This window comes from Apodemus sylvaticus, chromosome 6 (assembly GCF_947179515.1).
Source record: "Apodemus sylvaticus chromosome 6, mApoSyl1.1, whole genome shotgun sequence".
Classification (NCBI taxonomy): domain Eukaryota; kingdom Metazoa; phylum Chordata; class Mammalia; order Rodentia; family Muridae; genus Apodemus; species Apodemus sylvaticus.
The window spans coordinates 114,348,618-114,362,702 of NC_067477.1; the positions used below are offsets into that span (position 1 = coordinate 114,348,618).

General features: G+C 43.5%; 1 protein-coding gene across 8 annotated transcripts in view; it reads right to left on the reverse strand.

Annotated features, from left to right (window-relative positions):
• Dtnb (dystrobrevin beta) overlaps positions 1-14,085 on the reverse strand; it is a 211,315-nt gene that overhangs the window by 45,618 nt on the left and 151,612 nt on the right. For 6 of the 8 annotated variants that reach the window (XR_007978402.1, XR_007978399.1, XR_007978397.1 and 3 more), the window contains 2 exons: positions 6,150-6,239; positions 3,824-3,911 (listed from right to left, as the gene is read on the reverse strand). Coding sequence is in view for 1 of the 8 variants with exons in the window: in XM_052186200.1 (XP_052042160.1) it covers positions 3,824-3,911; positions 6,150-6,239 (178 nt within the window). In the remaining 7 variants the exon portion in view is untranslated. The remainder of the gene's footprint in view (positions 1-3,823; positions 3,912-6,149; positions 6,240-14,085) is intronic. The other 2 variants (XR_007978401.1, XR_007978403.1) reach the window with 1 other exon arrangement.

The window sequence follows — 14,085 nt, forward strand, 5'->3', positions numbered from 1 at the left end:
GAGTTTCCTCCTTTTCCTCTTAACATTTTAACTAGTTCTTTTCAGTGCAGTAATGACACTCGATTGTTTTTCCCTTTAAGGAATATGCTCAAGCTTTGTCAAAAACTTGGCAAACGGATGTACTCACACACTTTCTCTTTCAGTAAAGCTTTTTTCCACCCATTATGAAAAATTACCCATTGTGGCTGTGCAGAAACTGGCAACCCACAGTAAACAATCGTTCTCTCTCTCTCTCTCTCTCTCTCTCTCTCTCTCTCTCTCTCTCTCTCTCTCTCTCTCGGTTCGGGGATGGAAGCCAGGGACTGCACATAGTAGGACAGCACTGTAAAGCTGAGCTATGCCCCCAGACTCCTTCCTTCTTACTCCTGAGTACAGTTGAGGAACTTTGGGTCTTCTGCTTGAGCCTCCCAGGGAGCTGTGCCCCATGGCTTTTAGGGAAGCCATTTTCCTCTTTGTGGAGACTGATTATGATATTTTGACTCAAGGATTCTTGTCTTACATCAATTCTGGAAAAAACGTAACCATTTGTTCTTCATCCTAATTCCGAAGTGTTAGATTCTAATTAGATGACTGTCTGTTCTCTACACTCTATCTCTGAATGTATCAGTTCAGATTTTCCAAGTCTATGTTGTGTTTTGGAGATTTTTCTTTTCCTCATTTGAGCTGGGGCCACATGTAGCCCAGACCAACTTCAAATTTCCAGTGCAGGTGAAGCTGATCCTGAACTTCAGATTCTTCTCTTTAGGGACTTCTGCCTTGTGCCAGACATCCCGGGGATGGCCTGAAATTTATCACACAGCTCAGGCTGACCTTGGACCTGCAGCAGGGGTGCAGGGGTCCAGCAGAAGCCACGCTGTCTCGAGTTTTGGAAATTTTTCTTACACATATTTTCTAGATCACAAGTTTTATTTTTATCTGTGTCTGATATTATTTTATTTTTGATTGTGTGTGCATGTGTTTCTGTGTACAGATTTGTGCACATGCACACAGGTACCTGTGGAGGCCAGAATGGACCCTGGATCCCCAGGAGCTGGAGGTACAGGCTGTTGTGAGCTTCAAGATGTGGGAGCTGAATTCCAATCCTCTGCAAGAGCAGCAAGACTGCTGAGCAATCTCTCCAGCCTCCCCAACCCCCACACACTCTGAGTTTTTAGTATCAGTAACTTACAAAAGAGAAATCTGGGGACTGCAGAGAGGCCTCAGCAGTTAAGAGCATTGTCTGCTCTTCAAAAGGACCCAGGTCTAGTGCCCAACACCTACATGGTGGCTAACAATCACCTGTAACTCTAGTTCCAGAGGATCTGATCTTTCTTCTGGCCTTCTCCCACTGTCAGAACATGGTCCAAATGAAATTGTGTGAAGACAATTCTGAGTGCTTGTGAAAACTTCAACCAAGCAAGGTAAGAGTCTTAAGAACTCAGTTTCTTCAGAAACAAAACTGACCTCTGATTATACTTCGTACCCCTTCCCAAGTGTAGTAGGTAGGAGTGAGTTTACTTCAGATTATTTATTACAACTGTTTATATGCCTCTATGGAAAAACATGTCTCTGCCACGTGTCTGGGCAGCTTGCCTGTCACATTCGGCCTGCCTTGTGATCACACACTTTACTCATGTGACTCCTCTTGACCCTCAGAGTGTAGTGTAAACTGTCTGATGACCTGAGACAACTGCCCATTGCATAAACTTTAGTGCTCCTCGTGTAGTTCTCCCAGGTCCCACCACCTCCAGAGCAGCAAATAGTACACAGATGTATATGTAGGAAAGCTACCCATATACACAAAATAAAAACTGACAGAATTGCTTTGGTGCTGCTGTTGGGAGTCTATTTTATGGATACTCTATCCTGTTCCCTTGGTTTATCGGTCAATCTCGTAACTAAACCTCATTCTGCTTGATTGTTTGTCTGGTTTTTTGAGACAGTGAACTTGCTCTGTAGACCAAGGTGGCCCCTGGAACTCATGGAGATCCACCTGCCTCTGCCTCCCAAGTGCCAAGATTAAGGGGGTGTGCTATCATACCTGTCTAAACCTCACTTTAATTACTACTGCTTTATAGTAGGCCTTGGTTTTACCTAGTGTAGCATTTGCCAACTCTGTTCTTTTTCAAGACTGTTATATTACTTTGGGTCCTTTAGTTTTCTAGACATATCTTTAAAATGAGTTTGACAGTTTAACAATAAACAGAAGCCCGTTGAGCATGACACAGTAGCATGTGCTATAATCCTGGCACTGGGGAGGCAGAGGCAGGAGGAGCCCTCAAAGTGCTAGGCTGGACTAGCCTACACAGCAAGCTAGAGGCCAGCTAGGATTGTTCAGTTACATTTCTAAACCCAACCCCAATCCAAAACCCCAAGCCCAAACCAAGGATCTGTTGGACCTCTGACCAGCACTAAGTCAGTCTGAAGAGCCATCCTTATGTAAATACCATGTCTTTCAGTCAATGGCACGGTGACACACCTCTCCATTTACACAGGATCTCTGTCATTTCTCTTAGCAAGGTTTTATAGCGTCGAGTCTTAAATGCCCTTCTTTTATTTTTTTTTTTAGATTTTTGATTTTTTTTTCAAGACAGGGTTTCTCTGTATAGCCCTGGCTGTCCTGGAACTCACTCTGTAGACCAGGCTGGCCTTGAACTCAGAAATCTGCCTGCCTCCCAAGTGCTGGGATTACAGGCGTGCCCTTCATTTTTATTATCAGTCTTCTGGTCGGTGGCACTGGAGACTGAATCCAGGGCTATGCTATTTGTGTTGCTGGCTAGGTCTCCTAGTGTGACTGTAAATGGAGATAGATTAGACCTGGAGGACGAATAGGGAGGATGCCGGGATTACGACCACACTATCCAGCAGTTTCTGTGACGTATTGTTCAGGGAGAGGAAGTCTGTCCTGTCTTTATTCCTGGAATATGTAGGGAGTTTTTCACAAATGGCACTGTACTCTGACAAATGTTTCTTGTGCATCTACTAATATGATCTTACAAACATCTTTAAACTGTTAATTATACTGATTCATTTATTATAGTACATAAATCTGAATTTCTTAGATAAATTAAATTGATCATAGAGTACTAACCTTTTCACATATTTTTTTTTTACCTCCTGTAAACATGACAGGTTCAACAGTAAAGCCATCAGGATATGGAGTTTTCTTTGTGGGAAACTAATTATGAATTCAATCTCTATAACAACCATTTAACTCATTTTTTCTTTTTTTGCTAACTTATATGTCAAATTTTTTTGGTGTCTTTCAGGAAATATGCATATTGCATCTGGGTTAACCTTTTTGCCTTTTGTTATTTGAGACAGGGTTGTATTGTGTAGCCCTGATAGCCCTCGAATCTCCTCTGTAGACCAGGCTGGTTTCAGCCTCACAGAGATCTACCCACCTCTGCTTTCTGAGTGCTGGCATTAAAGGCATTCATTAATACACCTGGCTGGGTTATTAATTTTATTGAAGCTAATATTTCATCTCATACTTTCAATTTCTGTAATACCTGTAGTGATGTCCCTTCTCATTCCTGATAGTGGTGATTTGTACTGTCTCTCCTTTTTCCTTGATCTACAGATTATTAGGAGTTTACACGAAATGTATTGGTATTTTTAAAGAACTGAGTTGTTTGATTTTTCTCTTCTTGCTTTGTGTTTCAAAAAGGACATTGCAGATAAAATTAAAGACTCCTTCATTCTCCTCTCTGCACTTACCCCTACCTTCTTTCTATTCCCCAGCAACCCCCTCTCCTGAGGGTCACAATTACTATTCTATGTAATATACATATTCAAATACTGCTACTTTCTGATACTCTCCTGAGATCCTTGGTTCACTTACCATGTTTCCTGCCTCTGCAGCTAGCCGGGCAGCATAGCGGGCTATAAGCCGGTGTTCTTCATCCAGTCGGCTAGGACTGTCCAGGACACTGCCAAGGAGATAAAATTCAACAGGTGTCTATCAGACATCTCTAATTCTTGTCTGATCCTCAAGGAGAAAGGCTTGTAACTAAGAATGCTAAGAATAACACGCTGAGGCCTGAGTCACAGAGCAACAGTCTTCTGAGACAAGAGGATTGAAGGACATACTGAGGCTGCACATACCACCTCTATGTACCCGAATCAGCAAAGGGGCAGTGTCTTTTTGAAAGAAGGGCTAAAAAAAAGACATCCTACAAAAAGCCTAGCACTTTATAGTGCTAGGGACTTAAATAATTATGGGATCATGAAAAACAGAGAGCTAAGAAAAATATACTTAACACTGGCTGAAGAAAATGGGGAATCCCGGCCAGGGTTGGCCAAGCAAAACTCTCAAGATAGAAAGAGTTTGTAATATTAGATACTCCCATTTAACACCCCCTTTCTCTTCTCTTAAAATGCTCATTCACACATGTGCACAGTTTGGAGTGAACTAATCTATTATTATTATTATTGCTATTATTATTGTTATTATTATTATTATTGAGAAGAACTATTTCTGTATTGCCCAGACTGAACTTGCAATTCTCCTGCCTTAGTCTCCAGAACAGGGATTGTGAGGGCCACTGTGTGCTACCTCCCCCATTATTATAAACATGTAAGGATTCATGCAGATGAAGTACCAGATAAAATGGTACCCAATAAAAGACCAGTTCCAGAAATATAGCTGGCTTGTTGTTTTGTTGTTGTTGTTGTTGTTGTTTTTGAGTCAGGCTCTCAAACTGCAGCCCAACCTAACCTTGAAGTCACAGAAATCCTCTTTGCCTCTGCCTCCTGAGTACTGGGATTATAGACATGGACCACCATACCCACTAAGAGGCTTTACAGGAAACAGGAGTGATGATAAGTTGATCAAAATGTGAGATGCTAAGTCAAGAGGATCGTAGGTTCAAGGTATGCCTGGGTCAGAAGATGAGTCCAAGGACAGCTTGGGTAATTGGTTTCAAAATGAGAAGTAAAACGAGGGCTAGGGATATTGCTCAGTGGCAATGCAGTTGCCTAGCATGTTTGAAACCCTTAGATCAGTCCTTAGTGCCGCAGAATAAAACAGCAACAACAAACTTTTGGTTTGTTATTCATCTGTCCCAGTTGACTTACAGTTTTAGAATCAGCCAAGAAATCTCTGATTCTCTCAAGGCAGTCTGGAGCTTGTGTCCTTAGACTGTAGACGGCAGAGGCTCTGAACCATGGTCACCAGTCCTTCCTCACTAAACCTACCTTTAAACTCATGGCTTGAGTGTGAGGCAGCGACCTCTGCAGTGCTCTGCTGCTGGCTTACATCGGAAGCTTTCTAGGACCCTGGGCAACCAACCGCCTTTGCAGACAGAACATTACTTACCCTGCCTGAGATAAACACTTCTGTTCTCAGAGATCAAGAGGCTGGGACAAGCACACAGATACCATCTGTTGCACAGGGAGACTCACTGACAGAGTTTGCAATGATCAGTTCCTTTCTCCTTTCCACACAAAGAAGCCCATCAAACCCACCCAGGAGCCTGTAGGACCCTGACTGTTCCCCCAAGACTTTAGGAAGAGGGACATACCCCTAAATAATGCTGTTGCTTACTTGTACTGGTAAAACTACTGGAAACAGTATGAAATGCAACAGCTGAAACAGTCCTTTCCTCTTGTGTGCTTTGATGTGTGTGGTATGTGTGCACACATGTGTGTTGGAGGCTACAATGCCGTGCCAGTGGAGGATGGTGGGCAACTTTCAGGAACTAGCTCTTTCCTTCTACCACCCGGGTTTCCCGCCTATCGCCAAGAGACATTCCTTGCTCAGCCATCTCTCTGGACTCAAACAGTCCTTTTCATATGTACATTTGCCTCAGTGACAACTGCAGAAGAAGAGAACATAAAACCATGTCCTCTCAGAGCGTATGCCAGCTTTGGAAGTTCAGGCTTCTCAGGCAGGGGTGTTTGGACTCCTCTGGTGTAACCAGCAGGGACGGTCCCTTTCTTCAGAGACTGTCTAACTCTCTGCTGAGGAGAGTGCCAGGCTTGGCCAGGCTCCTTCTCTTGTGAAAGCCAATGCTTTGGCAATTAACTCTGCCAATCACAGCTGGCAGCTGCTCAAATACACCACACAAGCAGATCTTCTCCTGCTGGCAAGCCCAGGAACCAGATCTCACCCCCTCCCTCAGAGCAGCCTTGGCTGCGCTCCTGCTGCTGCGGCTCTACTGACTAACCGTGTGCAGTGTTGCAGACGGGCCACATAGGAGGCTATCAGCGCATGCTCATCGGCCAAGAGACTGCGCATGTCTTGGCTATGCTGTAACCTGGGAATGATGGAGGCAAAGACAGCAAGCAGAGCACAAGTACAGGAGAAGAAATGAACATGGATTAAAGTCAGCAAACTTAAAAGTAAAACAAACAAATCATAATAAAGAAAAGGGAAAACACAATGCATAATGGAGTATGATGTTAGGTCGTGGAGATCTGCCCCACTGACACACACTCTCTTTGGTTGACTGAAACTTGTCCTGAAGAGAGAACCCTGTTCACCAGTTCTGCCCAGTTTGTGGGCTCTAAGACAGAATTACTTTTGAGGAAAAGCCCTCTAGGAGAAAAAAACAAATCAAAACAAAACCAACTGAGCACAGTCAATCTATTTATTACTGAGTGACACCCTAATGGTATGCTTTTATGGTTTCTTTCTATACTTAGGAATTTCCAGTGTTATCACACACTACCTGCCAGGAAAATATCACTACTTCTACTGAGATCCAAGTTCTTCATAGAACCAGCACTTGGATGAACCTGATAAACTTGCATCTAACAGTAAAACAGAACAGTGGCTCTCTCTCTCTTACAGATATATGGAAGAACTATAGCATATGAGCTTAAAAAAAAAACAAAAGCAACAACTTTTAGCTCTGGAAATGATAAAACTGCAGAGTTATATGGTGAACAAACCTCACCACTTAATCACTCTTGTTAAATACAGCTTTCCTTTCCCAACTTTATTATTTCTTTTTTTAAAGATTTATTTTATGTATGAGTACACTGTTGTTTTCTTCAGACACACCAGAAGAGGGCATCAGATCCCATTACAGATGATTGTGAGCAACCATGTGGTTGCTGGAATTTAAACTCAGGACCTCTGGAAGAGCAGTCAGTGCTCTTAACTGCTGAGCCATCTCTCCAGCCCCAACTTTATTTTTTATAATCATATTCACATTCAGTTTGTGTGTGTGTGTATTTTATTAAGGTCTTACTATGTAGCTCTGGATGGTCTAGAACTCAAGGGATCCACCTACCTCTGCCTCTGAGATCACAGGTGTATGCCATCACACCTGGATATTTCTAGCATTTATATTTTATTTTTATTTTCAATTATACATAAGCATGTGTGTAGGTATGGGTTTGTATATGCCAGGAGGGCAAAGAGGGTATTGAACCTCCTGGAGCTAGAGTTACAGGCAGCTGCTAGCTAGGCAGTGTGGGTAGCTGATCCATAAGCTTCCAGGGGACTCTTCCGACTTTGACAGCACAGTAAGCATCTTAGGATTACAAATATGTTCCATTCTACCTACCAGAGGTGCTTGTGCAGAAAGCGCTTTCACCCACTGAGCTATCTTCTTGGGTCTGAATTTCTCCTTTTTAAAAGGACTGAAAATGTCCCCTGTGGTCTCAGATATTTGAATACCTGGACCCCAGTTGGTGGTGAAGTTTGGTGAAGTTTAGGTGGTGCAGCTGGAGAAAGTATCCACCAGGAACAGGCTTCAGTATTAAACACCTCCCACCACTTCCATTTTCTTGTCTATGTTCCCTGCCTGCATTTGAAAGCAGGTGTTCTCAACTTCTCCTGCCACCATGCCTGCTGCTAGCTGCTCTGTCTCCCTATCACGATGGGTTCCTAACCTTCTGGAAATATAAGCCAAAACAATGAACAAACAAAAACAATATCAAAAAACAAAGCCCAAAGTATTCTTATGCAATAAGTTGCCTTGGCTATGGTATTTTATTACAGTAACATAACAGCAAAGTACCTAGTACCGTGTGTGCAGATGTGTGTGGGAGCACGTGTCATGGCATGTGTGTAAGGTCAAAGGACAACCTGCCTGGGTTGGTACTCCTTCCACCATGTGGGTCCCAGAGATGGAACTGGACATCAGGCCTGATGGCCTGAGCCTTTGCTGCGGAGCCACCTCAATGGCCCTGCTGCTGAGCTTCTGAGACATGGTCTCATACATCTCAGGCTGGTCTCAAACTTGATATATGGCTGAGGCTGGTGCTGAGCTCCCCTGCACTCCCTCAGACAGGGTTTCACTGCATAACTATGACTATCCTGGAATTTACTGTGTAGACCAGGCTGGCCTCGAACTCAGAGATCAGCCTGCATCTGATTCCCAATGCTAGCATTAAAGGTGTGCACCATCATGCCATGGTGATGCTGAACCCTTAATCATCCCAAATGCTGGGATTACAAGCATGTGCCAACATATTCCATCACAATTACTTCTTTAGATCTAATTAATTATGACAGCAACCAAACCAGCTTCTATTCTAGTGGAGGAGATGAAGAGTAAAAATCATGTTCAAAATTTGTCTATCTTGTGCGTGCGCACACATGTGTAGGCACAAGTGTGCCATAGCGAGTGTGGAGGTCAGAGGTCAACTCTGTGGCGCTGGTTCTCTCCTTCAACCACATGGGTTCTGAGGATGGAACTCAAGCTTGGCAGCAAGCACCTTTACTCACTGAGCCATCTCACCAGCCCAACAGTGCTCATTTTATAATATAATCAAACAATAATGATGAATACTGTGCAGAAAAAAGTTAGAATATTAAATGGATGGAAAGTTTCAGATTTTTAGATTAGATGGTGATATTGCGACAGAATTTAAGATGGTGATGCCTTTCAACTCCTTAATTTCTATTCAAAGTGCTACACATGTAGAGGACTGACCTCCAACGAGGGCTAGAAGCATCAAGTGACTTCTAATACACCGGTGGACAATTATTCACAGAAACTCTCTGCCTCAGTGGAAGCAGTCCTCCCGACGATAAGGATGCTCGGATCCCAGCACCTACTGCACTCTTATCCGAGCGAGTGGAGACACTCAGCCATGCTCATCTCCCCATTACTCAGCCCACAGGTGCCCTGAAGAAGCTGTAAGAGATTCAACTTGTGCACCTTTGGTTTTTATTCCCCCTGCAATAATCAGAAGATACTATAAACAAAATAGATGTGAAGGCCTCCATAACCTGCTGTATTGTGAGGTCATTATCTCCTGTGTTGAACTCAATGATGAGCCACAATGGACTGATTTCCAAAGTACTATTTCTTGGCTATGATATTCTAGAGTTTAATAAGAGCAGTTTATCTTTAGAAATGCAGCTTATCAGTTAGCATCCTTATTCTACATTCATTAAGTTAAAATGTCTGCTTTTCTCCAAAGGCCAAACAGTGAGTATTTGAGTCCTTGGAGCCCAGGGGATTTTGCTATAACTGCTCCCTAACTTGCCACTTTAGAGGAAGCAGCCATAGACAGCATGTAGTCAAATGGGCATGGCTGTATGGCAATAAAACTTTATTTACAAAATAAGGTTGTTACTTGCAGGATGCAGTTTGCAGATAGTTGTTAGCTGAAACCTAGTCTGAGGCTGGACACAGCTCACTCGGCATGTCAACACCTCTGTAGGACTTGGGAGACTCTATATTTTCAAACGTGGGTCAATTCTAGGCTTTAAGGTAGCACAGACTAACACTGACTGGTTTGACTACTTTGTTTAAACTGACTTTGACTCCAAATATGTTGAGTCCTCAGTGCCTTGGGTGAATTTAGGTGTCCCCAGAGATGCACTGTGATCATGGCGAGAACCTAAGAGGTACCCTCTTCCATGGGGACACAATCCAGGGACAAGAAGCTCTGGAGGTAGCATGCTCTATTTCCTGGTAACCCTCTCCAGCCAATATCAACGGGCAAGGTGCTCCAGATCTAACAGGGCCACTCCATCCAGGCTACAACATGCTAGTTCATGTTGTTCCTGCCAGACTTGCCGCACAATTCTCAGGTGTTCTTCAGCTTGGCCTAAGTTTGAAGGGTCTGTAGTAAAACCTATCAGACAATTCGAGACAAAATGAATGAGGGCCAGTACATGAGACTAGAAAAGAACCCTGTGGAATACCCGATCTGTGTGATTAAACCACAGGGCAAAATGAGAACAAGAGAGCCGACACTCTGGAAACAAGGCAGCAGTAACAATCTGTCACAAGTCAAACTCAGCCGCTGAGATGGCTCGGAAGGAGAAGGGCCTTGCTGCCAAGCCTAATCCTACGATTTGCTCCCTGTGACCTACCTGACAGGAGGAGGAACCAGACACATGCCTTCCTCTCCCCAACACATAGGGATCCACCTGCTTCTGCCTGCTGAGTGCTGGGGTTAAAGGTGTGCACCTCTAGACACACAGCCCCTCAGTATGCCAACCTTTCTGTAGGGTTTGGGAATTTTCAAAATATTTTCAAATTTGGGTCAATATTAGGTACTAAAGCACAAAGCAACACTGGCCTGTTTGTTGAACTGTGTGTTAAAACACAATACAAAATTTAAATATATTATATTTAAATACATTATATATGTTATATATATATATAATATATATCTCATATATATATATATGAGAGAGAGAGAAGGATGGAGGAAGCAGAGAGAAGGGGAGAGAGAAAGAGAGAGAGACTGACTCACTATGTAGCTCTATTGCTGTACAACTCACTATGTAGATCAGGTTGGCCTCTTACAGAGATCTGCCTGCCTTTGCCTCCTGAGTGCTGGGATTAAAGGTCTCCTATCTTCAAAGAATTTTTAAAAAGTCAAATGCAAAATGAAGCAGTTATGGGCATGTTTAGATTTAACTGGTGAGTTTAATTACATATAAATTATAACTCGATAAAGATCACGATAGTGATGTGACCGCTCACTGGAGCAGAGCAGAAGGAGCCAGCCAGTGCTGTTATCCCAGCCACTAAGTGACTTCTGCCTCACACTGACCACAGCAAACACTCACAAATGAAAATCAAAGAAAAAAAAAATCTTTCTTTTCCTCGCACACCAGCCATTTGCAGCTGTTTTTAAATGCTAATTAATTAAAATGAAATAAAAATCATCTCCCATGTCATGATAACCACAGTCTAAGTTGTTAAGAGCCACGTGTGACTAATGGCTGCCGTACAGTGAGCATAAAGATGGGAGGATGGCTAGCGTGGGAATGATGGGATCTCAAGCCAGAGAACACGTGCCACTGCAAGCAAGGGTCTTTTTAGGATGGCGACACCATCAGACTTGAATTAAAAAAAAAAAAATCCCTTTGATTGCAGAGAAAATGACTACGTTGGGTTTGAGGTGGGGGCAGAAGCTCCCTGAAAAGATAAATGGGACCACAGCTCTGACTGCCTCTGAATGTGCTTCACCAGATAAAGCAAGCTGGAATGTTTTGATAGCTTGCTATTAAAACCAGTGACAAATCCCTGGGCAAGCACAGCAGGTCTACGCTGGCTTCTACGGGACCTTCCTTTGCTGTGCAAGGCTGAGTCCCAGCACAGGCACCTGAGAGCAGCTGCCCACAGGCAGCTCCTCAGGAAGAGACAAGAGAAAAGGGGCTACAATAAAGGGGCTACGGAGCATATGAGATTGTGGGGAAAGTGTGTGTGTGGGGTGGGGGACTGGGAATACAGCAGTTTGTAGAGCACTCACATAATATATAAGAAGTCTGGGTTCATACCCCAGCACTGAATTAATGAGGCATGGGGTGCATAACTATAATCTCAGCATGGGGTGCTGGAGGCAGGAGAACAGAAGTTCAAATCATCCTTAGCTATATAGTTTGAGGCTAGCTTGAGCTACATGAGACCAACCAATGAATACAAAAGAAATCCGAGTTGGGTAGGGAGGGAGGGAGAGAAGAGAAGGACAGAGAGATCATACTTGTATTAGAGAAAGCAGAGACAAAATGCCTGGTAAGAAAGGGAGGAGCGCCAGGCGGTGGTGGCGCACGCCTGTAATCCCAGCTCCCAGCACTCTGGGAGGCAGAGGCAGGCGGATTTCTGAGTTCGAGGCCAGCCTGGTCTACAGAGTGAGTTCCAGGACAGCCAGGGCTACACAGAGAAACCCTGTCTGGGGGGGGGGGGGTGGAAGGGGAAAGAAGTCCTCATGGACAAGAAAAGAAAGGGAGGAGCAAAGAGAAAGTGTGTGTGTGTCGTCTACCGCAAGTTTGTTAGATCTTGGTATTTGCATGCCCTTTGCTGTTAGATGGAAGAATTAGGTATTAAGAACTCCAGGGTAACCCAATCACAAAAGAAAACACATGGAATGCAATCTCTGATAAGTGGATATTAATTAGCCCAGAAGCCCTGAATACCCAAGGCACAAATTGCATAACAAATGACTCCCATGAAGAAGTATGGAGAGGGTCCTGATCCTGGAAAGGATTGATCTAGCATTGGAAGGGAATATAAGGACAGAGAAAAAGGAGGGAGGTGATTGGAGAAGGGATGGAGAAGAAGAAGATTTAGGGGATATATGGGGGGGGGGGATCCGGGAAAGGGGAAATCATTTGGAATGTAAACAAAGAATATAGAAAATAAAAATATTAAAAAAAAAAGAACTCCAGGGTGTCCCACAAGCACCCCTAACTCACATAAGCTTCTTGCCCAAGTTTTCCTCCTATGTTTGATCAAAATTACTTTAATAAAAGCCAGGAAGTTGGGTGGGTGGGTGGTATAACAGCTTCATAGAAGCAGGGTAAGGGGGGACTGTATAGGGGGTTTCTGGGAGGGAGGGAAACCAGGGTAAGGGAATTACACTTGAAATGCAAATAAAGTAAAAAAATTAAATGAATAATAAAAAAGAAAAACAAACAGAAAAGAAAACCAGGAAGGAACCTTGAACATTATCTTTCCTCTTCCTCAACTGACCAATATACAAAATCTCCAGAGCCTCTCATTCACACCCACCATCCCAGAGCCTCTCAGTTTGGATTTAACAGTGAGTAGAATTCTACACCAGTTCCTTCCACACTGTGAGGTCACAACCTGTTTAGTGATGTCGGCCTCAGTCCAACCAGAGGAAGGACCTGTTAAGCATGCTGTCAGCTGCAACTTTTCAAATTTATGTTTGCAAGTATCTATCTGAAAATATTAAAATTGTCTGTTTGCACCAGTCTGAGGTGGAATTGGTAAAAAGTCCACCTTAAATCTTAAATGGAAATGGAATCTAATCCCAACCCAGAAGAGGCTGAAGATTGGCAGCCTGCCCAGGCCCAGGATGGCTTTGGGTACCTGCCAACACTGAGGCCTGCAGTTTCTTCTGATAATGTGTTAATTTTTAATTACTATGCTTTTCTGTCTTTCAAAAAAGGACTGAAGAAAAAACAATTCCTGTGTTGACTTGGAGGTCTTTTCATGAAGAATGCAAACTAGCCAGTTGTTTTCTGAGACCCTCACTAAGTCTTGCTTTTCTTCCTGTTTTTGTTATTTAAGACAGGGTTTCTCTAAGTAGCCCTGGCTGTCCCGGAACTCACTATGTAGACCAGGCTGGTCTCAAACCCACAGAGATCCACCTGCCTCTGCTTCCTAATTGCTGGGATTAAAGGCATGTTTGAGGTGTTTTGTTTTGTTTTGTTTTTTGAGACTGGGTGTCATGTAAAGACTGTCCTTGAACTCCCAGCCCTCTGCCTCTGCCTCCTGAGGGCTGGGATAACAGGTGTGTAGTCTAGCAACACACTAAGTCTAACTGTAGACCTTAAAATGCATTATTTGGAGAAAAAACTTAAAATGCATAGTTTGGAGGGGGGGGGAAGAGTATATTATTTGGTGTCACCAAAAGACACTCAGACTTGATGTGGACCAACAGATTCAACCTGGCATTTCCACAGGAGGCAGAAAGGGCCTAGGAAAGAAAGGCATGAGGGTACCTATAGTTGCACAGAGGGTTATACCTTATGAGAAAAAAAGTCTGGTAGCAGAAACAAGTCTTAGAAGGTGTGTGTGTGTGTGTGTGTGTGTGTATGTGTGTGTGTATGTGTGTGTGCGTGTGTGTACATATGTGAACATACATGAACATAACAATGTGTGGAATAGCAATCTTTATCACTTTTCTGTCCCAGAACCTTTCTTGACAACATGG